We start from the raw sequence: 24,165 nt of genomic DNA, 5'->3' as shown, positions 1-24,165 counted from the left end.
CACAATAAAAATCAAGTTCATATACAACATATGCTAATAAGTTAAATATTTACTGTTCTTTTGTGTGCTTAGCTTAGTATTTACACTGGAAACTTCTTTCATAAATTCCATAATGTGGCTGTTAAGAGATAAATAGCTATTAAAAATTGAGAGTAAGGTGTACTTGTTTCTTTTGTCATGTGGCCAGTAGTCTTATCTTTCACCTACAATGTCACCATAAATTGGAGTGGGTAGATGCCGCTTAAAACTACTTTTCCTGACTTGGAATCCTGCCCATCTAATTGGTGCCTAATGATACTGCAGGGCTAAATTTAAAGCTGTTTGTGTCCTAACTGTTTACTTATATAGCTTAATATAAGAATTCAAGATGTATCTTAACTTGGGCTTGCTTTAATGATTGACAGCACTGTACTTACCTGAGTTGTCAAAATGCTCTATAGTCTAACTGTTTTTATAAGCTTTTGTTGTTAAGAAACAAGTGTGCAAGGGCCCACTTATCTCTTATTTTTTTACACCTCCCCTATCTCTGAAAATGTGCAAGCTATGAAATGAGATACTGTGTGACTAAATCTTTCCAAACAAACTGTATGGTGAACATTCTCAAGTTTTTAATTTGAACTTGAAGATACCTGGAATTAATAAAATAGACAGAACTTGCCTTCAGAAGCCATGTTTCTGGGTCCCACTATGAACAGCTTGTGCTCCTGGAATTAGGGATGTGAACCATATGAAAATAATTGAGGTTCTTCTTGAGGCATGGTGTCAAGGTGGCCCATTTGACAGCTGCACAGAAAGCGCTTGCTGTGTCAAATTTTCTCTCTTTGGTACAGAAGAGAGATGCAGAAGAGATGCTCAGCTGTTTATGAGCCCCAGGGTAGCAAATAGTCAGGTGCTTTAAGCAGTTAACTAGGATATGGGATAGCCAGGTTCAGGCCACCGCTCTCTTTCGTCATGTGTTGGAAAACCTGATGCAGACGCTGCTGGCTGTACCGAGGAGGTGTCTGCCAGTGGCTTTAATCAGACACCTCTTCTGGATGTCGGAAACCTCTCCCCTTCAGACCTTGGAAAAAGCATTCCGATGCCAAAGGAAGGCCTGGTGTTTCTGATAGGAGTGAAAAAGCAAACTTAATATTGCTTCCAATATCATGTCAGTGGAATTTGAATGTCAGGCTTGTCCTTTCAGGTGTGCTGTGTTGTCCAGCTTAGTTGCTGGTTATTCCCAGAGGTCCTGTTGTTCTTTGACAATGAAACAGCTTTTTTGGTTGTGTACGTTCATATACGTGACTCAAAAGCGTGGCCCTGTGCAGCCTGCGCCTTTTGAATGTGCCCTGAGTTGGAGGCCAGGAGTTGTGGGTGGAGGAGCATGGAGCATCGGGCAGTAACGGTCTTCTGAAGACAACATATGAAGTGGTTGTTACTAGAGCTCTCCAAAATACATAATCCATCAGTGAGACTTCATCTTTGCTTACATGTTTTTGAAATGTTACTGGTGAACGAGAGGTCGGCATAATAGACCTCGGAAATGTTAAGGACTATTTTAAAGCAGACTGAAAAGATGCGATAAGCGTAAACTTACTGTGCCTTATTTCTTTCCTTAGTGACATTGAAAAGGTTGTATCAGGACATTGATTTGACAGTTTTGCATGCCAAAATGTTTCTTATTTGTTCTCAAGGCGTTACTAAAAGAGAGATTAAGCTATACAGCTGAAATATTTACAAAGCAAGCACATGCGATATAGTGAAGGCCTTGTTGAAATGTAACTTTTTTTTCCTTGATTAAATGTAATCTAAAAACTTCATAGTGCTTCTAGAGGGCTGTCATGTTAAATTTCCTGTATTTGTGAAACAAAAATTGATTTTTGCATGGTAAACATGAATACTTCAGAGGGTCGATGCCCCTCGTCCATCTGAAGTAAATGGAACAGAGGACAGTGTTTCTCCTCTTCGCTGTGATTTTTGGTAGCCACTTGATAAACGGTGCAACTAAATGTTGGTTTCCACCGATTGTAGCAAATTTTGTGACAGGAAAAAAAAAAAAGAGGGGGAAATTTTTACTACTGACAAGTAAACAGCCAACATGAAAAGCACTAAAAGCTAAACTGTTTTCTTTCTTATTCTGCACGTTTCTGATAAAGTTAGTTTCCACTGGATGGAGAGCTTTGAAAGCTGTTTACAGTACATTCACTCCCAATTTTTTCACCTAGATGCAGGCTCTTTTCAGTTTAAATAGAGTTAGCAATATTGTAAAGGATTTTGTTAAGCTTGGCTGAATGAAGATGTCTTCTGAATGTATTAAAAATAGAAGCAAAGTAAAAGTTGTAGTTAATTTGGAAAGTTTTTTTCCCTTTCTTTTATGGATTAGCATTCCAGGTTTTAGTATCTTGTGACTAAAATATTGTTCAAGAGACTTGAAAAGTTGTCAGACTGTTTTTCATGCATATATGCAAAAATGCCTCTGGGGGCAGGAGGGAAAAAGCATGGGTGGTTTGTTCAGGATGCAACTTCTGCAGATGGTTTCCTTTTAAAAAAAAAAAAACAAAAAAACAAAAAAAAACAAAAAAACCCAAAACTGGCATCTTTTATATATAAAAGTCAGGGATGGCTGGTTGAGGGAGACTGCTCAGTTCAATCAACATCTAGTTTTGTTGGTCTTATTTTGGTGTTGTAGCGTATTTCAGACTATGCAGCCCACCCTTAGCCTTACTTGTTTTTAATACTCATAATATGATTTATAATGTGGATATATATACAATGGGCAATATTTGAAGATCTCCTGCTTATTAGTAAGGGACTTCCCCCCCCTTTAAGATGCCCATTTTTAGGTGGATTGTACCCTGTAGTGGCTTTCTGAATTTGTCACTGTTTGTCACCTTTTCCCTTCCCCTTCACCCTTCCAAGTAAGCTACTACCCCTTGGAACTGTCTTATAAAGTTACTTTCCCCCCACCTTAGACGGCCCTCGTTCTGCAGGCTGGCGAGAGCACATGGAGCGACGGCGGAGGTTCGAATTTGATTTCCGGGAACGAGATGATGAACGGGGTTATCGACGAGTACGGTGTGGCAGTGGCAGTATGGACGACGACAGAGACAGCCTTCCTGAATGGTGCTTAGAAGATGCAGAAGAAGAAATGGGAACATTTGACTCCTCTGGAGCGTTTCTCTCTTTAAAGGTGAGAAGCTATGTTGGTCCTGTATTCGCTTTGAGCAAATGTCCTCTTTATGTCCGGTAGATTATGAATGATTACGTTGACTTTGCAGAAGGTACAGAAAGAGCCGATCCCTGAGGAGCAGGAAATGGACTTCCGGCCTGTGGAGGAAGGGGAAGAACGATCTGACTCTGAAGGGAGCCACAATGAAGAAGCCAAAGATCATGAAAAGACGACCAAGAAAGAGGGGGAGAAAACAGAGAGAGTAGTGGCAGGTAAGGGGGACTTCTAATGCATCTGTTGTATGCTGCAGAATGGATTTTTTAAAATTCAGTTAAGTAGAACCATTCAATATTGCAGAAGCAGTGGAAGAAGCAGTCCGAACATCTTCACCGGCTGCCAGGTCGGATACCCCACCAAAATCCCAGCCTCAAGACCCGCTGCAGACTAGCCTTTTTGAAAGGAAAGAAGAGTCTGTCCCAGAAAGAATAGAAAAAACAGAAGATAAAGAGAATCGAACAGAGAATACACCACCAGCCAAAATGTCCAACAGAGGGGAAGGTAATATGCCTGATGGATAAATTTAATAAGTTTCCCTAATTCATTGTGATTAGACTTGGTCTCTTTTAAAATGTGAGGACTGAATTATGGTGATGAAAACTGAGTTCACCAATTGCTCTGTAAATACAAATAAGATTTATTGGAAATGCCACCTTGCATGCTTGGGATGTGCCTGTACTTCCCTTTGCAGCATAATCTAGAGAAACATGAGCTAGTTGCAGATGTGCCTCACTGTGGCAGTGCAGATTAGTCTGGGCAAATGTATGTGGCAAGGAACAGGATATGCTAGTCTGTGCAGAGCTTTGCACTGTTAGGACTAAACTGCTTGTTCCTTGAAGTTAAGCTGGGTGTCTGTGCTATAAACAGTACAAATGCACAGTCATACTTAGATCTGAAAAGTTTTGCTTTGTTGCTAGTTTTGAGTTGCTGGATGTTGTTTCCTAGAAGGATCTTTGCAAACATCATGTGTTAAAGATAATGGACTAATTTTAGCTTTTTCTTTAGATTTGGCTTCTGTTGCTCAGCCTTTGCCACAGATTTCTCCAGACACAGCTTCTCCTGCTCATCTTTCTCCTCCTGTTTCCAATTCAAATCCTGCTGTACGGCCAGTTCAGACACCTGTTACAGCTGCTCCAGGCATGGGCAATATTCCCACTGATCCAGATGATGAAGAGGGCCTCAAACACCTAGAGCAGGTAAAATTTTTCAAATTCCTTTGCTATAAACAATTTTGAGACTGGAGGAATGTGGAATGCAAGATGCTTAGAGCTTATAAAAGCAAAAATGTAGCTTAGAGTTTAAAATCCACAAAGTATCCTGAGGCTACTTTTATTCTCCATGAAAATAATGGGGGGAAGAATTAAAGCGTATGTAGTATTTATCTGAATAAAGGTACTGTGCCCCGTGTTAGAGCTGCAGATTCTAGTGCTTGTGGTCAAGCACTGTCAAGTAGTCTTACAGTTTTCCCAGAGAAACCATAAAGAAAGTGTGGGCCTGATGCAAAAAATATGTGCACATAAACAAAGTGCAAACTGTGTTCATGAAAGTTTAGCGACTGCTGGGTATAGAACTCTTTTTGTGCTAGTATTTCCATACCTGTTTTATTCCTCACCCTGATGATACTGTGTGGGGCCACCTAGGCAAGTTGTTTTAAAGCTTTACTTGAAAAGCATGTAAACCATGGTTCTGACAAGATGGTAGATTGAGCTCAGGTTTTCTCCTGCAAATGCACCAGTCCTCAAGTTGCCTGTAATTTCTGGTATGCTCTGGTATCACTGGATAGTTCAAGCCTGTTACACTTGGCACACTCATTTTGGAATTTGTAAGCACACAACTAACTCTTGTATTTTTTTGCTCTTTTTTATGTCTCCTGCAGCAAGCAGAGAAAATGGTGGCATATCTGCAGGACAGTGCCCTTGATGATGAAAGGCTGGCAGCAAAAATTCAAGAGCACAGAGCAAAGGGTTCCTCTATGCCATTGTTCCATGAAGCAATGCAGAAGTGGTACTACAAAGATCCACAAGGAGAAATTCAGGGTAGGTCTGTGCCCTTTACACTTCCTCTTTTGTTTCGCAGAACTGTTAAAGTCATCACAAACTTACCACCAACAGATATGGAAGCTTGCTTTTACAAAAGCAGCACAGGAAATCTGCCACTCCAGAATTAGATTTTGAAAATATATTCTTCTGTCCATCACTGCTCCCATCAGCAGGCTCCACGTCCAGAGTTCTACCTTATCGTGCCTAGAGTTTGCCATCGCTGCATGTCTCTCTGAATTGAGGTTAGACTACAGCTAGGTTTCATGTCAGTAATTGCTCAGATTTCCAAATAATAAGAGAAACAAAAGTGTGACAAAGTAACTTGTTGAAAGAATCAATGAGAAACAGTGAAAACACTTTTCCAGTCTCGTCCCAGACATGGAGTACCCAGGAGAGAATTTATCTTTTCTAGAGCAAAGAGAAAACAAGTTTTCACAAGCCCAGTGCTCACACATTCTCAACTGTGCTTGCAACCAGTGTATTATGGGTTCATATAATGCCAACTGTTTTGTGTTTGCCATTTTTGCTTAAGTAATTTCAGATTTTTGCACAGAAATTTGGAACAGATCTTTCCCATAGATGCTTGCATGTTTGTGTTCAGAAAAGACTTTTCTTTGGGAGGTCTCTGTTTTAGCAGCTGCTGAGCTCCCTCCCAAAAACACAATTAAGGAGCAAGCTCCTTACTTGCTCTGTTTCACTATGTAGTAAAGGTTAACATTGTTTAGTGTGGGTGACTTCCTAAGCTGTAAACTCTAGACAGGATTTGTGGGGGTGTTATTCGTGGGATCTGTGCTGGTCTCTTGCCTGCAGGTATTACACATCCTTAAACTTTAAGGGGTGAAAAGAAAACCCTGAAGTATGTTCAACATAGAGTTTGCATTTGCTCAGCATGCTTCAAACCATACATTAGTCACTACTGGATGCTTTTTACTCAGTGGTGGTCTACCAGTTTTTCATTTGAGCAAGTAGTTCCTTGAATGTCACCCCCCAGAAGTGAAGGCTTCCACATAATTTTCTCTTGGACTACCGCTTGTGGGTTCATGTCCTCTTGGAGGAAGTATCTTCTAAAGATGCTCCTTATGGAGAAGGCAAGAATTACTTAACGTTCTTGCTTTTCTGAAGATAGTATTTTTGCAAAACTCATATTTATCTGGTTCCTACACTGTAAAACAACCTTTTTCTTTTTTCTATCCTGACTTTGTCTCCAGTTGGGTATGTAGAATTAGTATGGGAGACTGTCACCTTTGAAGGAAGTGACTGAAATGTTTCTTGGGGGAGGGGAGAAGTGTATTTCTGGGGAGGAGCAAGGAAAAACTGCCTCTCCTAATTATCTTCAAAAATATAATCTTGCAGCCAGAGGGGACTCTGCTCATTTCCTAAATTTCAGAAGCAAAATTTCTGTAATATATGACTTCTTCTGTTTTGAAGGCAAGACTCTTTCTCGCCTTCAAAACTGCTAATATTGAAACTGCCTGAGACTGTTTAACTATCTGTGCAGTTGGTGTGGGGAGGTAGTAGTCACGCTTTTAGCCTTGTTAGCTGGTGGATCCTGCTGAGCTCTGAGGAAGGCAGGATGTATATTAGCTGGATTGAGCTCCACACCACGATGGCTCCTCAGCTTTCATCCCAGAGCTGACTCATCTCCATCCAATGCAAAGTGTAAGCAGTCATGTACTTCTCAGTAAAGACCATATGAAGGAATGCCGTAGACACCATAATGGTCCAGACTTGTGTGTTGGCACTCCAGCCTTGAATGTGAAAAGTTTTTCTGTTTGCACAAGTGGATGAGAAGGGCAGAAACCACTGATGCTAGGTACTGTGTTTCTTTAACAAGAACCATGCTCTTCATTTCCAGTATGCTCATCTTGGCCTCCCTTCCCCTTCCCCCCATGTGTATTGGTTGATGTTTCAGGTCCTTTCAGTAATCAGGAGATGGCGGAGTGGTTCCAGGCTGGGTATTTCACTATGTCACTGTTGGTTAAGAGAGCGTGTGATGAGACTTTCCAACCTCTTGGAGACATCATGAAAATGTGGGGCAGGGTTCCCTTCACTCCAGGTCCAGCACCGCTTCCACATCTGGTAATTATGTGGCTGTTTCGCTACTCAAATAGTCCTTTAAAATATGGAAAATGAATTATTTACACATCAAATGCTGTTTCTTGAAAATGTAGGTGCTCCAAGCACCAAAGTTGAGCCCTGTGGTAAACTATATATAAAATTCTAAGAGGAGAAAAGACACTGTTCTAATTTAAGAATGTGTTTATTTTGCCACATCTGTGAACATAAGATTTGGTCCTGTTGTCTTATATGTACAAATCCTGTGTATTTCAATTACATCTTTGTGTACTCAGCTTTGCTTGCAAATGTTGAAGGTTGTCTAGGTATTTTTCTATTTTCTTCACCTTTTCAGTGCAGAAAGTAATTTTTACGTGGCTTGCTAGGCATATACATACCAACAGTAGTATATTGTAAATGCTATTAAAGTAAAAATTTTTTTTTTTCCCCTGAACATAGGGCGAGCTGGACCAAGAGCGGCTGACTAGACAGCAAGAGCTGGCCCTGATCCAAATGCAGCACCTCCAGTATCAGCATCTTTTGATACAGTAAGGCTGCCAGTCCCAGAGACCTTCCAGTGGCTGTGTTCTGCTCCGCATTTTTAATCATCCGGGTTCAGCTGCTTGTTGTTGTTCCTTGGGCAATGGGGCTGGGAGTGCTGCACCTCCAACGGCCATAGCCTGCTTCCACAGCTGCCAGAGGCCCCCATAGCAGACAGGATTAGGACAGAGAATGGCTGTCTCAGGCACACTTTTCACAGTCATTCTGTGTCATGCATCATCTCTGAGATTTGCTATAGAGGTAACCTTTATGGTCAAACTGAGTCCCAGGTATCCTTGTAATGCAGTTCTGATGTTTCGGAATCAGGGGAAGAATATACATCTCTTGAATTGGAGATGGAGAGCGCCATAAACTTATCTTGGTCTGCTTGCTCAGCTTTTTGAAGGTCAGTGGTGGGTAACTGCTGGACAAAGCAGTTTATCATTCGCTTTTGCCAGAGTTGTCAGCTACAGTTCAGTTCTGGATAGTTTCTAACAACTTGTTTTGTAGGAGATCAGAGGAAAGAAAGCAGTCAGGTAAACTACTTGTTTGAGCAGTACTGAGAACGTGTGCTGTGATTATGATTTTTTTGAATACTGATTATAAGCTTACAATTTGGTAAAGCAGGAGTCTGCTGTAGTACTAGGAGATGCCTTGACAGAGGAGGGAAGAGATTGATTTGTGTAGGTGGATAGATATCAAAGCTGGATCAACTTATGAGCAAACTGTATGTAACTTATCAAAAAAGGGAATTGGTGTTGCACAGCTTAGAGAAAAAATTGGACAACAATAATGAGTTGATATCGTTGAGGGAGAGAAGACACTTTGTCCATGTGGGCCAATTTTTGGAATTCTTGTATTTTGATTCTTTCCAAGATCCTATTCTGTGGTTTCCTCTAGCAATTAGCATGTACGTTATATAGGTCAGTGGACATTAGTCATGGAGAGTGAGTCTATGCGGAACTTCTGCGCATTATATAGATAAGAAAGTGAACAAATACCAGTGATTCTCTGCTTCTCTTTTGAAGACAACAGTATGCACAGGTGCTGGCTCAGCAGCAAAAAGCAGCCCTCTCATCCCAGCAGCAGCAACAGCTGGCTATTCTCTTGCAACAGTTCCAGGCCCTGAAGATAAGGTGAGTAGCCCAGACTTGAACTGATTACCGTTCATCTTGTACTCTGACTTGTATGTAATGATACTTGTGATCTTCTCTGTGGTCTGTCCCATTCAAGTTAGTTCATTATGTTAGAGCATTACAGTTTTTTAAGATTGCATGGAAGTGAAACAGCTGTGGGACATTGAGGATTTCTTTTTGTGTAGCCTTTACCTCCAGAGAATATGCATGAAAATGAGGAGGAAAATCTTATAGCTGAAACCATAGCTTCTTGACGAATCTGTTGTGCTGGTAACAGAATGCCTTTGCTGGCAGAGTTCTAGCAGTATTGAATACTCATTGCTCAAGGTAGCCTGTGAGCTGCAAATACAGAACTGTAGCAGTGGCTGACTTAACTCTTGGCTTGACAGCAGGAATGAGATAAGCAAGAACTCCTCAAGCAAGTAGTATTGTCTGCATCGTATTTTTGTCTTAAATAGAGGTGTGGAATGAGAGGAATATGTTACGAGTTACTGAATCTCAGTGCGTGTTCAGAGCACTCCTCTCCCTGGAAGTGGCATGTTGACTCTTCCTGTTGGTATTACAGAATATCTGAACAGAACATGATGCCACCTGTAACAAGGTCTGTGTCAGTGCCGGACACTGGCTCAATTTGGGAACTTCAGTCAGCCTCACAACCTACAGGTAAGACCCAGACATGATCACTTTTTGATATTCGGTGAAATTATTTCTTCACCAGTATTTTTAACTGATTCAGGCTACTTAGTGCTACAATCTAAGTTTCCTTTGAGAGCTGTGAAGAATATTTTTTTGCATGGTCATCAGAAACCTTGATCCAGAGGGATTGAGTGTTACATTATAACGGTGATTTGCCCAGATGGGAGAAATTTGGATAGCTGGTTCTTGTGTAGAATTTTGTAGGAAGGAGCCTTGATCCAGTGAGTAAGCTGCCTTCTACAGGAAGATAAGGTGGCCCTCTACTGACTAAGAATTATGTATTATCATAACTTTAGTTCACAGTATATAGTAACAGCCAGCATACACAAGATTTTCCCTTTTGAATTGGTTTTTGTTTGTGTGCTTACTGTTGCTTGTCAATGTTTGTTTTTCTTTACTGTCTAGTCTGGGAAGGAAGCAGTGTCTGGGATCTCCCCATTGATACTGCAGCTCAGGGACCAGCTCTAGAACAACTTCAGCAGCTCGAGAAGGCCAAGGCTGCAAAGGTCAGAAACTGTTTCATATTCTAAGAAATTGGGATCACTGTTTTGCAGCATATGTTTCTTGAGCCAGTGGAAGAGTATTAGCTCTTTAAACTTCAGGTCACTCTGTACAATTTTGATTAGGTCTTCACTGAAAATTCCATCAAGAGAATATGGTTATAGAAACCAGTTATGAAATCCTTGTGGACTGCTGTTTAGAAACCATTGCTATGGAGGTACTATTGACCTCTAAACTAATAGTAATATTTTTGCATTTCTTATAAAAACTCTTCATTAGCCACCTCTGTTTTAAAATGCAATCATCACGAGTCCTCGTGCCAAACCCAGAGCAGGAGCCAGTTTGTCAATACTTCTCTTAATTCTTGTCTCTTTACACCAGAATTGGTTTAGGGAGTAGTAAGAGTCCTAACTGTTGGAGTTGTTTCACGGCTACTCTGGTATCAAGTTCTTTTTCTAAGTTTGAACCTGTACGATTCTGTACATTACCAGGACCTGATTATTTTATGCTGACTGCACAGCAACTCTGCTAGCTCCTGAAGTCAGAAGTTACTTTAAGAAGCTGATGTAGAAAGACTGACTAGAGAACTGATATTTGTTATAGAACAGAACTTGTCAGGAGTTATTCTAGACAGTATTGCAGGAATGTGACCCCAGCAGGCAACCAACTCATAGGGAGAACCGCAATTAAGAGCGAGCATCTTCTAGATGCTTCATCATCTGTCATGTTGTTACTATAATCTCAGCAGGAGCTGCCGTAAGAAGTGGTGTAGGAATATGTTACCTGCATCTGAGTGTAGTTTTATATGAATTGTAGCTAGAGCAAGAGAGGAGAGAAGTGGAAATGAGGGCCAAACGAGAGGAAGAAGAGAGGAAAAGGCAGGAGGAGCTTCGGAGGCAACAAGAAGAGCTACTTAGGAGGCAGCAGGAAGATGAGAGGAAACGACGGGAAGAGGAAGAACTGGCCCGCAGGAAGCAAGTGAGTTTCCTCAGTGCACTTCATCTCTACTGCCATTTTATAAACTCACTGTAAGAATCCTGTGGGGTCTAATTAATCTCTGGTAGGTGTGCATGAAGACAGTTCTAATACTTTTCATGCGAGTATATGAAATGATTTATTTCTTTCTGTTCTTGTTTTTTAAATTTGAGAGCCCAAACTGCAATCTTGAGAAATGGGCTTTAATTCACTTCAAGACAGGTTCTGATAGGTGAGCTGAGGAGTTTTATTCCATATGGAATATTACCTCCCAACTCCTTAGTAGTAATATTAGATTTTAGTTAGTTGCCCAATTATTGTATGTTAAATCTCTGTTCACCATTTATGCAATCTACTGTTTTGATAAGGGGATGTTCCAGAGTAGACTGGAGATTGAGCAGGTGTTTCACATACAGAAAATGTAGGCAGCTATACTGAAAAGAATTAAACTGATGTAAAATCTTAGTAAGGCATTTTTGCTTGAGAAAAGATTACCAGGGTTATGTCATAGGCTCTATGAGCCTTTTATTTTGGGGTTGTTGTTTGGGAAGGGATGTAGTTTGGAAGTGCTGGACAAGCATGGTTCTTAAAATGAATGACAGGACCTGTGTTGCAGTAGAAGGATGAATATAGGATTTGTAGTAAGTTCATAATCTTTACAAGCATATGAAGCGAAAAGATTATTAGCTTGAAGTTTGTGGCATTTATTTCTGAAATCTGTATGGAAGACATGATGAATTCCTTGAGTATAATAGGAGGGTAAGATGGTGAAAGTTGAGGTCTCCAGTCAGCCCATGAAGGGTAAGGGCAAACACATTGGTGAGCTTATTCACTAAGAAGTTTGTTGATAAATGCCCTGTAAAGTTATCATTCGTATAATACAAAATATTATTTTTATTATTTACTGCTTTTTGCTATGTGCTTGGGTAGGTAGTTGTAAAGAATGTTTTCTGGTTTGAGAATCAGACATTTCTGAGGAAGCCTCTGAGATCTTTGGTTTTATTAGCCATGGACCTTAATTATTCATTCAATGTTTGGGCTTTCTCACTGAAGATATATTTCAATAGAATGTACTGTGATATGTAGTTAGCTTTCATGGTATTGTTAAGAACCGAGTCTATAAATAAATGGCTCCTTGCATTAATATTTCATCTTCATATAAAGTAAGCCATTATGGTATATAGCAGAAAAGTATCCTCTAATGCTCAAGTTCAGGCTTTATTATAGCACTCAAGCAATAATATACTCAGAAGTTTAAATGAATTAAATTGCTTTAGATCTGTTTTAGTAGTAAATAACTTTTCAGCTGTCCACTTGGTAACTCAATGAGTTTCATCCATTCTGGCTTCAAATAGACCTTGAATTAAGTTTCTTTTCAGACTAATGGTTTTGCTGTCGTGTATAACTTGTTCAAAACATCTGTTAAATCCTGAAGTTTTTGTCCACTTTGGCTTTGTACACAAAACAGTCTCATTCTCTCCCTCTCTGAGATGTCATGGGAAATATTTGTTTACATGGAGGAAGGAGAATGGGGTTGGAAGGCAGTAACAGCAAATGTCTTAATTCGTTACCAATGGAATAATTGCCACAATGCTTAATTCTGAGCAGCAGAGTTTTTAAAGTAGCAAAGTTTAGTTTCTCTTTCCAGAGAAGGGCTTAATATTTAATTATTCATAAAAAGAAGGGAAACTGGTCTAATATTTGAATCTGACCTCTGTAATGGAAGGCATTGTAGAGTCAGTGATGAACTGATTTATTAGCACAGATTTATACAGAGGAGATGATGCTTAACAAATTTGATTAACTTCTTTTGAGGAGATGACAGTGAGAGCTGAGAGGGGTGAAGCAGTAGACTTAATCTGCCTGGACTTCAGGAAGGCTTTTGATGTAATACTGCATAAAAGACTAGTATATAAGGTTAGTAAATACACTGTTGGTGACTTTTTAAAATAACTGATAACTTAAACAATAACTAATATATCGATTAAATCATGTAGGATGAAATTTCATACCAAATGATGTTGAATCCAGTTCTGTTCATAGTTTCCATCAATTATCTGCACTGTAGCATTGCAAGCAATAATATCCAGTTTGTGTAGCTCCTGGATGTATTTGTGGGTTTTTGATTTTTGTTTTGTTTTGTTCCCCCCCCCTCCCTTCCCCCTGCTTCTGGTGTGATGATATTTTCTGTTTTATAATGACTGATTACTTTCAGGAACAAAATTTGAGGTTTAACGTGTAGCTAATAATTGTTTTTCCTCAATTTTATCTTTCATGCTCCCTTTAAAGCATCTGACCCAAAGGTGAAATCCAAGAAACTGGAAAATTTGTAGGTCTTAATAACATAGGGAAGCAGAATTGCAGCTGTTACCAACTGCAAAAAAAATCTAGAATATTTTATTTAAGAATCCAGAGCCTACTGAAGTAAGGTGTTAATCCGAAATGGGAAATGCTACTTCATCTTGTGTGATATTATTGATATTTCAACAGATCTGAAATAAGTTGTGTATACAGCAAGATGTGTGTATTTGAAAAACAATTATTAGATTAAAAATAGGCAGTTGATGCTAAAGAACACTAGGTTCTCATGGAGTCAGCAGTCATGAATACGGGAGCAGTAAGAGCCGAAGGAACGGGCCTGTCCATTTTCCCCAAAGAAAGCAGGAGAGCTGGGGATGTTTTTGGTCACATCCTCAAACAAAACCACTGAACAATGAAAAGACGAAGAAATTAATATTGAGAGAACTACTTCTATAGCTATGAAGAAGAGCAGGAGAAAAACAGTTACGGGAACCACATGGTTCCCAGCTTTCCATAATGTTGCGAGTTTTTTTTTTTTTCCTCCCCTGTTTTGTTACGAATCAGACTGTGTTCATCTTTAGTTCTCTAGGGGAAAGAAGAGTCTTCCTCCCACCCCCTTTCATGTTCCTGGCCTTCAGCAGTCTCTCTTCTGGCAGGCCTGAGGAAGGAGGAGATCTCCACATCTTTATTAATGGCACTTACAGTCCCATTTCCAAAAGGGAAAGTAGGGCAAAGATGGCAATGAACTGCTGTCACATAGGAGGACTTGGGGGCTTTTTTGATCTTCTCCCTCAGGTAGCTCATGTCCTGTCAGTGCTGAGTGCCGAATGTCCCCCCGGCCTGCCTTATGGCTGGGCATTGCCAGCGGAGATCCTGGGTATGTGTGTAGTCCCTGGTCGAGCAAAATGCAGGCTCGCGCACCCCCGACCCTCTCGGTAGACTTCTCAGTAGAAGAAACATCAAGGAGACACTTTTCAGCACTGGCACTGGGGACACTTGATTATTGTGACTTGACTGCATGTGTCCACTTCATCCAGTTACAGGCCCAGGTTACAGAAACAGTCCAGTCATTGAGTGCTGGGCTTTTCTGAATATGAGAAATCAAAGCCTTAACAGTCTACTGTTTTAAGTCCAGCTAGTGGAAGAAGACCTTAATAATCACATTTCATAGGGGAAGAGAGCCAGAAAAATCTTTTTGTCCTTTAGCATCAAACCACTTGAGTGATACACATGGGTATGAATTATTTTTTGGCTTGCAGCCTGCAGCTCTTCAATCCCACAGGACTGGTGATGAAGAATGTTCTCTCTCTCAACTGGACAGTTATATTGTAGACATCCGAAGTTAGCCATTGTCAGAGAGAAACCTGGTCCAGTCGCTCAGTGAACTGTATTGCAGTTTATCTATGCTGTGTATACATGAAGGTCTGGTATCAGATCAGTATAAGGGTCTTGGATTTTAGAATTAACTTCCTTGTTTTAACAGAGTTCAAAATTTATATCCCCATGCTGCACAATGAGCCTCCCTTATTCCTGTGGATAACGTATTGGTCGTGGAAAACGTAGGAGTAAAATTGCACGGTTCTGACTGTCTAAAGGAAAATACACTTATGAATGCTTTAAAAATGTCCTTGTCCAAAAGGTAAAAAGTCTGAGCTGAGCCAGAGGGATAAGTCAAAATGGAAAGAAGGGATGAAAAGCAGAGTGGCCTCAATACAGTTGCTGAATTTCAGAAATCGGAAAAGGCTGCAATAAGCATGGCTATTTTATGCAAGGGGAAGTCAGAAGCAGGTGGAAAAAATGCACAGATGCTGCTCCTGTTTGACAACATGGAGGAGGCCAGAAGGCTGATTGTGCCCTAATCCTCCAACGAACAAGTAGCAGAATGGAAAAATTTGCCTTAATCTTCAGAGCAGTAGGAAAGGGTGCTAATGTTTTCCTGTGTTGGGAAGGCAGATTCATTCAGAGAGAGAGGCAAAATAAATAATTTTCCTACTTGGAAAACAAAATGTAATTTATTGGAAGATGTTTAATCTGGGGATAGCAAAAAATCAAAGCCCTTGAGACTTTTCACTGCCCTAGTTATTTAAATAATTCAGGGAAAGCCCCATCAAAGCCCTTTCACTGGGTTCCCCATCTCTCTGGGACTTCCCAAGGTAACGTGTCCCTGAGTACACTGGGCTGCTTCAGCTTGTTTCTGGCATCTGGAGATGTGGTTTGAGTTTTGTAGGGCACTTTGAGTAGTCAGTGTATAGAAACTCCTGGCGTAGGAAAAATTTCCACCTTTAGTTGATACCTGGAAAAGGGATTGTGGAGGCATCTGTACATCAAAATGCATATGTTCAAATGCAGTTACTATATACTGGAAAGAGGAATCTCACCCTTTGTTTTCCTTCTCCACACCCTTGTTTTTTGTATAAAAGCAAAGATAGGCAATGATTTCATATTTCTCTTCTCATTAAAAGAATTCACTTACGTATGAAACGCACATTGCATCAGAAAGCTTCTTAACATGTGGGTCTTTGGTGTTTAATACTTTGGTTGGCGCTTAGCTTGGAGCAGAGAAGCTTTCACTGAGGCATTCACATGGCCAGACTATGTTGTATTGTGTTCTTATCCAGTTCATAAATGAGTTTATAGATTGACATTTTGTTCCCAACTTCAGGAGGAAGCCCTGAGGAGGCAAAGAGAGCAGGAAATTGCACTAAGACGGCAGCGGGAGGAAGAGGAGCGGCAACAGCAGGAAGAAGCACTTAGAAGGTTGGAAGAGAGGAGAAGAGAAGAGGAGGAAAGGCGGCAGCGAGAGGAATTACTTCGTAAACAGGTGAAAACTGGCAAAAGGGATCTATTATGTTTAATTATGGGTGCAGCCAGAACTGAATGAGCTTTGAAGCTTGCATATGTGTCTGAGAGAACATCAGTATATGGAGGAATGCAAAGCTCATAGCCAGTATCAAGTGAATATAAAATAGGTTGTTTACCTGTACCCTGATTGAAACAAAATAATCAGAATCTGATCTTGCCTTTGGAAAAGAGATGTTTGTAGAATGTGTGGATTTTCTTCATATATATGAACCTTAAGAATGGCTTTGCAGCATATTTTTAATCCTTCCTATGTAAGAAAGGCAAAATACCTGCAATACTGAACCAGAATAACAATTTATGTTGCAAGTTGTCATTCTCCCAGTCTTTACCATAGAACTGTGTTATCATTAACTTTCCTCTGAGGTGATCTGTTTTGCCAGTCTTTCTGTACTCTGCCAAGACTATACCCGCTTCCAAAAGTTACAGCTTTTTTTTGCTTTTTTTTCCTTTCCCCCCCACCACTCTTCCCCTCCACCTTTTCTTGCCTTACTATTAACAGTTTTCCCTTGGGGTCAGCCTTGGAGTCCACACTGGAGAACTTGAGCTTCCAGCTCCCTAACTGATCCTGTCACGGTCTCCTAAATCAAACTAACCTTAAAACACGATTAGCTTCACATTAATTTCCAGGTTCATTTCAGAATTGCCAGTTATTATTTAATTAAGAACTCATTTTTTCAGCAGCCTCCCTAGCAAGACGTTCATTACCATTTCAGTCCCACCACACAGTCATCTCCTTGTTAGCAGGAGCATCTTTCCCTTTGCAGCTCTAGTGTTCAGCAGTAAGCCTTGCTTTTTGTCAGTTGAGTTCCCCCCAGCCCAAGTCAAATTCAGTTTAAGCCTTTTGTCCCTTTATTCCTGTCTAAGCTTTGTTCCATTAAAAGTACAGCAGTGCTTGACTGTAAGGTAAGCATATAGAAGAAGCTCAGACTGAAAGGTGGACAATTTCCAGAAGGAAGGTGGTATCAAATTGGCCAGCCTGAACTAAGGAGATGCCGCTTTCTTTCCGGTCCTTTGGTGGAGCGATGTGAAACTTGTATTTTTAGGGAATCTAGACTAGCTTTTGGGGGCTTTTACCCTGAGAATTATAAAGATAAATGAACGACACAGTCCAGGCCGCAGATAAAAAGGCCCCACTCTGTTCTGTCAGGATCTCTAAAGAGCAGAATTGAAGAATTTGAATTTTCTAAGTCAACTTAGACTTTACTCTCCTTTGTGTCCTGGGAAGGAAGAGGAGGCTGCCAAGTGGGCACGTGAAGAGGAGGAAGCTCAACGGCGACTTGAGGAAAGTCGGCTACGCATGGAAGAAGAGGCAGCCAGGCAGCGGCTCGAAGAAGAAGAGCGAAAGCGCAAGGAGCTGGAACTCCAGCGCCAGAAAGAGATAATGAGACAGAGGCAGCAGCAGCAGGAGGCTTTACGACGGCTGCAACAACAGCAGCAACAGCAGCAACTTGCACAAATGAAGGTAACACGTCTACAGTTTAACCACCTCCTTCAATTCAATATATTAAGTAAAACAACTGCAGGATTCAGGGTTGAACAGAGCAGGGAGAGATGAAGTATCTGGGGAGGGCAGAGAGTAAATTGTCTTTATCAGAGTGATGGGAGAAACAGGAGGAAGAAAAAATTGCAAAACAAAGAGAAGGAGCAGGTTCAGTCAAGAGAAGCTTACTGAAAAGGGTTTCACAGGTTAATATAGACTTTACTATGACAAGTGAGGGCCACTGCTAAGTATCAGCTTATCCATTGCTATAGATCTGAAAGGCTTAGTTTGCTGAATGTAGAGGTGCCATCTCTGTCTTGTCAGTCTGCTGTTTGAGTAACACATCTGCTAAAAAGGCTTTTGCAGTTCCCCATCCTGTAGATTTACTAGAATAAATGTAGCTTTGGATTCTGGTTTTCTCCAGGAGAAGGCAACTGAGATGTGTGTCTGTATCAGATAAATGCCATGCTGCATTTGAGTCATTTCTTCAAAAAAACATTATACAGTTGCCTTGTATTTATGGCACAGAAAGCATGCAAACACAATAACATAAGTCTTTGGAATCAAAAATTGATTGCTGTTTTTCAGACCAGGGATGTGTTACCTTATTCTTGATATGCTGCTGCTTTGACACTGATGCATCAGATGGCAATTTAAAGAAACATACAGTTTATAGTTTTAGTGTACATTTTAATAGCTTTATACTATTTTATATTTTTCAATATTTTATCAAAGTTTGAAGGTGATCTTTTATCCCTCTTTTCCTGTGCCCTGTGGGCTTATACTAATTTTTCATGTTTATACTTTTTAGCAGTATTCTCTAAAAGATTTTTGTAATTCGTATTGATGGTTTTTTTGGCCCAGCTCCCTTCATCTTCAACATGGGGTCAGCAATCAAATTCAGGAGCATGTCAATCCCAGACAACACTGTCATTGGCAGAAATCCAAAAGTTAGAAGAAGAACGAGAACGGCAGCTTCGAGAAGAGGTAAATTCTGATGCTGAGGGAGTGTAACTTGTTAATTAGAGTGGACTTAATGCCTGTTTAACTGTTGATTAAGTGATTGGTAGGAATGAGAATGATGAGGATGAAGAATGGTTTTTCTGAAATAACATAACACAGGTAAAAGTTAATCCTATCCTTCAGTCATAGATTCAACAGGTATTTGTTTGAAGGTTTTTATAGCCTCTTAATATAAATATTCTGAAAGGAGGGCAGGTGGTGATCTTTTCTTTTAATCCTAGGAGTGTAATACATTCAAGAAACAATATAAAGTGGGTTTCACACCTGTGCTGTAATTTGCATTGTAGATGTGCACAAAACCAGGGCATTTAAAAGAAAAAATATGTGGTAGGAGGAGGTATTCCCCCAAGATCCCAAATGCCTGGCTAGCAACAGTCATAACAATTAAGCAAACTATTCTCTGTCTTAAGCTAATAAACAGTTTGCCTTCAGTAGTCACACTTAGCGTCTCCCTTTTTGGAGGATCTGTAACAGCACTAAAATAATGTTAGGTCAGCCAAACTCTAGAGAAGAACCTGAAATCTGTTTAAAATCAATTTCCCTGCTGGAATTTGAATAGTAATGATCTCCTGGAAGTATGACCAAGGGTTTTTCTTGCATGCAACAGCAAAGGCGTCAGCAGCGTGAGCTAATGAAAGCCCTCCAGCAGCAGCAGCAGCAACAGCAGCAAAAACTGTCAGGCTGGGGTAATGTCACCAAACCGACAGGCACTACCAAGTCCCTGCTGGAGATACAGCAGGAAGAGGCAAGGCAGATGCAGAAACAGCAGCAACAGCAGCACCAGCAGCCGAACAGAGTCAGAAATACTACGGTATGAGCAGTGTTTGTCTGATCAATATATGGAGGGAAACAGTACATGACAGTTCTCCATGTCTGTTCATTACTGTTTTGCCAGGTCTGGTGCTAATAACCAGGATCTCTTTGTTATGTTTCAACAGCACTCTAACCTGCACACCAGCATTGGGAATTCAGTGTGGGGCTCCCTAAACACTAATCCCAGCAACCAGTGGGCATCTGACCTAGTCAGTAGCATCTGGAGTAATGCTGATACCAAAAACTCAAACATGGGTTTCTGGGATGATGCAGTGAAGGAAGTGGGACCTCGTAACTCGACCAATAAAAACAAAAGCAATGCCAGCCTCAGGTAGGAACTGGGGAAGGAGCTTTTGCAAAGAAAGGCTACCGGTCCCGAGATGATCACTAAGCAATTATAGCATCTTCGTGTATTTTCCTTTTTTGTGTGTCACTCAGGATCTGTCTTGACAACAAAAATAGCTAATAGGTGGTCAGTCACAAATCTCCTTGGAAAATGAGTTGGTTCTTAAACAGTGCTTGCCTCTTGTAAACTAGCGAGTGTTGTAGTGCTGTACTGTATACTGTACTGTTGGTAAGTCTAATGGTCTGTAACTGTAGTATTGTCTGTTTTTTCTTTATCTCAGTAAATCCGTAGGTATTACAAGTAGACAAAACAAGAAGGTGGAAGAAGAGGAGAAGCTGTTGAAATTGTTCCAGGGGGTTAATAAAGCCCAGGATGGATTCACTCAGTGGTGTGAACAGATGCTTCATGCACTCAACACAGCCAATAACTTAGATGGTAAGAGATGGTCAGGAATGTAAATGCTTCACTGTGATGCTGCGTGACAAACAGTATCACGTTGGTCTGCAGAGCAGATAGTTCTGAGGAAAAGTAATGACATTAAAGTAACTTTTTAATGCAGTCAGCAAAATGGCATAATTCCTAAATGGTGCTTCTAAGAACTACTGTATCATCTTCTCCATGGTTTTCAATATGCTAAATACTGAAAATCAGTTGGAATTGGAACCAGTTTTAAAATTCGTCACCTAGAGCCCAGCTGATAACTTTTCTTGTTGGTGGAAGCAGTACTGGGCAGATGAATGAGCATCCAGTTGACTTTTAAGTGCAGGCAAAATTATCCTATGTCCCTCTGTAAAGCTGGTGGGATGTGTGTGTTGTGGGGTGGGTTTTTTGTTTGTTTGGTGAAACTGGTTGCTTGGAAACTGTGCAGATCCCTGTGCTCCAGCATCCACATGCTGCAAAGTTGTGGTTCTGCGGGGCTCTCGAGCCTGGCTGCAGAAACAAAGCTGCCCCAAGAGCTGGGACTGCACCTCTCAGTTCCTGTGCTGTAGCTTCTCTCCTCCTCTGTAGCCCATGTATGCTTGAAGTACCTTGTTGGCCTGATCTGTGATATACTAACTAGCTGCATCCAGCCTCTGAAGAGGGGCTGTGGCTCTGTAGTGCTGCCAGGTGTCATACGTCTGCAGGGAGCTTCCATGCTTTCAGGGGTACATTGTGTCACAGGTGACAAGCTGTTGCCACAGTGTCTTCCTGGCTTGTGATTTGCTTTGCCCTTCTCCATGTTAAATAATCCAGTGCACGGAAGGTGTTCTGAAGACGGCAGGTGGTAAAGGAGGCTTGCAGGTGTGTTCCCTGTTGAGCTTCAGTTGCTTGCGGGTCAGGTCCACCACTGTGGACTGTGCCCTGGTGTGCTTCAGCCAAAAAAGAAAATGTATTGATGACAGCACTAAGGAGAGTATTTTCCATTTGGGCCTGGCATTAACTTTGAATTAGCTTCCGAACTGGCAGTGTCTAAAGCTAATGGGCTAATGTACCCTTAGGATTGTCAGTTTAATCTTCCTTCTCATCACATTAGCTGGTTTTCTTATTCTTGCTTTGCCTATAGAGTAAATGAAACGTTACATTTTAGGGCTTTGCTGTAGGGAGCTTAAAAGGGCAAGCATTTGCTGTGGCTACTAGGTTGGCAAGTATTTGAAACAGAAATGCAAAGTTTGTGGGTTTTTGCATGTATGTGTATCACACATCTGCACACATTCTCTCATGGCCGTCTTCTTCTTGCAGTTCCCACGTTTGTTTCCTTCCTAAAGGAAGTGGAGTCTCCCTATGAGGTCCATGATTACATCAGAGCCTATCTTGGAGATACTCCTGAGGCCAAGGAGTTTGCCAAGCAGTTTCTTGAGCGCCGTGCCAAACAGAAAGCCAGTCAGCAGCGGCAACAGCAGCAGCAACAGGTAAATCTTACTTGCTACAGTCTGTAGAAGTAAATAAATACTATCTATGAGTCTAAAGAGTCTGCTAGTTTGATAGGAGGGTAAGCAAGACTTTAGAGGTGATGTGAAATGCAGAGAAAAACACAAATTTCAGATATTGGATGCATGATTCTGCAGTATTTGTAACTAAATAACAGTTGAGGCCAGCTGCAGATCAAATAGTGACTTGTGCTGGCCAGGATGCTTTAGGGAGATGTGATATAGAAAGTGATTTGGGGTCTCTGAATGTTTTCAGTATAAATAAACCAAACTTACTTCCATTTTGTAATCTTGTATTTGTTTTCTTTCTAGGATTCAGTATGGGGGATGAACCACAGTTCGCTACATTCGGTCTTTCAGACCAATCAGAGCAACAACCAGCAATCCAATTTTGAGGCTGTGCAGAGTGGGAAGAAAAAGAAGAAACAGAAGATGGTTCGTGCAGATCCCAGCTTGCTAGGTCAGTTTTAATTCTTTTTCAAAATTAACGTTTTTTGGGGGGAAAAGCCTTGTGGAATGTAGAAATCTTGTTCGTCTAACTGTGACCATTGAATTCAAACAAAAAAGGTGAAAGTTGAACCTTCTTTAGAGTCTGTATTTCAGTATAAGAATTCTTTTAATAATGCATCAGATTCATGGAAAAAATCTTTGTCTAATGCTCCTGTTGCTGCTGGGGGCATTTGGGCCAGAGTATGGTATCATGTAGAATACACTGATGTAAATCGGTGATTCCACTTCCTGATTACAGGAGTCCCTTGTAATTTGTTTGCCCAAGTGCAGGCAGCAAAGTAAGAACAAGGGTCTTCTAGAGAAAATTTTAATTCTAGTTATTGGGTCTTGATATCAACAAGAAGGCAGACTTCCAATATGTCCTTCTCCCTCAGTGAGGGAGGGAAAAATGGGGAAAATAGTAGAGTCTCTAATTCTTCAGACTATTTGGCAGGCTGTAGTTTTGAGGAAGAAGCTCAGAATGATCTTAGAAGTTTCCAGGGGGAAAAGGTCATGTATAGTAGGGGAAAAGAGTTAAGTTGATTGTATTTATTTGCTTTTTTAAAACATGCCTATATTCATTAACATTACTTGCTTGTTATAAGAGATGAAAAGCAACTTTCCAGAAGACTTTAAAGACCAAGTTTTCATATATTGGGAATTTTTGTCCTCTGATACGGAGGAACCTGTCTATCATGGACATATGACTATACCTTCAGATACCCTGGATCTTTAAGGGTGCTGTTGGAACAATGATATTCCCAGATATGTTTGGCATTTATGTGGTGTAATGGTGTTTACTTGCTCTCAATCATAAGAAAATATAAGTTAAGGTGGTTGGTAACATGAAAGCTTCTTGCATAGTAAGGCTTCTTGCATAATAAGACATCTCACATTTTGCCCGTAAAAAGCTTTCTATCTGCAGTGATCTTCTGCTTTTTTAATAGATATATATACAGTTAATTATTAAAAGGAGGTATTTGTTTATTTTCCATTTTGATCATGGAGAGCTATTTAATACCTTGGTTGTTATCTGGAAACTTTTAAGTAGTTCAGGGATGTCAATTAAACTGTCTCCTCTGCTTTGAGTTGGCCTATGCCTATTTTATCGAATTCATGCCAAGTATTTTGACATTTATATGAAAGATGTTTTTAAAGGAAAGCACGTGTTTTCTGTTTCTTCTTGAGGAACAGCTTCTTAAGGCTTACCTTTATGCCTTCCTACTTTTTTACATGAACTAACCATCTTAGAAGAGGCAGTAAACTCTTGGGGGGAGACCAAATCTGGTCACAAGTCTTGAACTGGAAGCAATGAAGATGCTGACACCATTAGCACTCTTTCCCTGCCGCCTTTAGTTTTTACGAGATGAGGATGATAGTTAATCTGCCCTTACAGCATTGATGGAAAAATGTCTGTTCACATCTGCTCATGTGGCTTTAATAAGAAATCACTAAATACAATTATCAACCATACAATTATGCAACCATAAGGGAACTAATATGTGCCATTTCATAAAAAATGAGTACTCTTTACTACAAAATAATTCCAAAAATTTCTAGGTAATATAGTGCCGCCAGAGGGAGCCAGAACAGTTTCATTAAACCTACTGCACAGAGCACTTTGCATCTATTGAAGATAATGGCTGTGAAAAGTGGTTTGTTCTCTAGCACAGAACAAACCTATGGAGCAGTGTCAAGACAACGAAGTGCCCGTTTTGGGTTTAGCTACTGTCCACAGTGAAGGCCTTTCCTTTTTTTCATGCTTCATATAGGGTTGGTACAACAACAAAAATAGAA

At 40.5% G+C, this 24,165-nt stretch overlaps 1 protein-coding gene across 11 annotated transcripts in view; it reads left to right on the top strand.

Annotated features, from left to right (window-relative positions):
* GIGYF2 (GRB10 interacting GYF protein 2) overlaps positions 1–24,165 on the top strand; it is an 80,239-nt gene that overhangs the window by 53,575 nt on the left and 2,499 nt on the right. For 3 of the 11 annotated variants that reach the window (XM_013942653.2, XM_067302021.1, XM_067302020.1), the window contains 20 exons: positions 2,952–3,169; positions 3,258–3,420; positions 3,506–3,706; positions 4,211–4,401; positions 5,082–5,241; positions 7,157–7,323; positions 7,759–7,847; positions 8,868–8,975; positions 9,541–9,638; positions 10,077–10,177; positions 10,989–11,150; positions 12,963–13,064; positions 16,111–16,269; positions 17,536–17,772; positions 18,655–18,777; positions 19,421–19,624; positions 19,752–19,957; positions 20,253–20,407; positions 21,692–21,861; positions 22,192–22,339. In XM_013942653.2, coding sequence (XP_013798107.1) covers positions 2,952–3,169; positions 3,258–3,420; positions 3,506–3,706; positions 4,211–4,401; positions 5,082–5,241; positions 7,157–7,323; positions 7,759–7,847; positions 8,868–8,975; positions 9,541–9,638; positions 10,077–10,177; positions 10,989–11,150; positions 12,963–13,064; positions 16,111–16,269; positions 17,536–17,772; positions 18,655–18,777; positions 19,421–19,624; positions 19,752–19,957; positions 20,253–20,407; positions 21,692–21,861; positions 22,192–22,339 — 3,162 coding nt within the window. Of the gene's footprint in view, positions 1–2,951; positions 3,170–3,257; positions 3,421–3,505; positions 3,707–4,210; positions 4,402–5,081; positions 5,242–7,156; positions 7,324–7,758; positions 7,848–8,867; positions 8,976–9,540; positions 9,639–10,076; positions 10,178–10,988; positions 11,151–12,962; positions 13,065–16,110; positions 16,270–17,535; positions 17,773–18,654; positions 18,778–19,420; positions 19,625–19,751; positions 19,958–20,252; positions 20,408–21,691; positions 21,862–22,191; positions 22,340–24,165 lie in introns of those variants that run through there. The other 8 variants (XM_067302023.1, XM_067302022.1, XM_067302024.1 and 5 more) reach the window with 8 other exon arrangements.

The sequence above is a fragment of the Apteryx mantelli genome, chromosome 9 (genome assembly GCF_036417845.1).
Source record: "Apteryx mantelli isolate bAptMan1 chromosome 9, bAptMan1.hap1, whole genome shotgun sequence".
Taxonomy (NCBI): domain Eukaryota; kingdom Metazoa; phylum Chordata; class Aves; order Apterygiformes; family Apterygidae; genus Apteryx; species Apteryx mantelli.
This window is presented reverse-complemented; position numbering and strand designations above follow the sequence as displayed.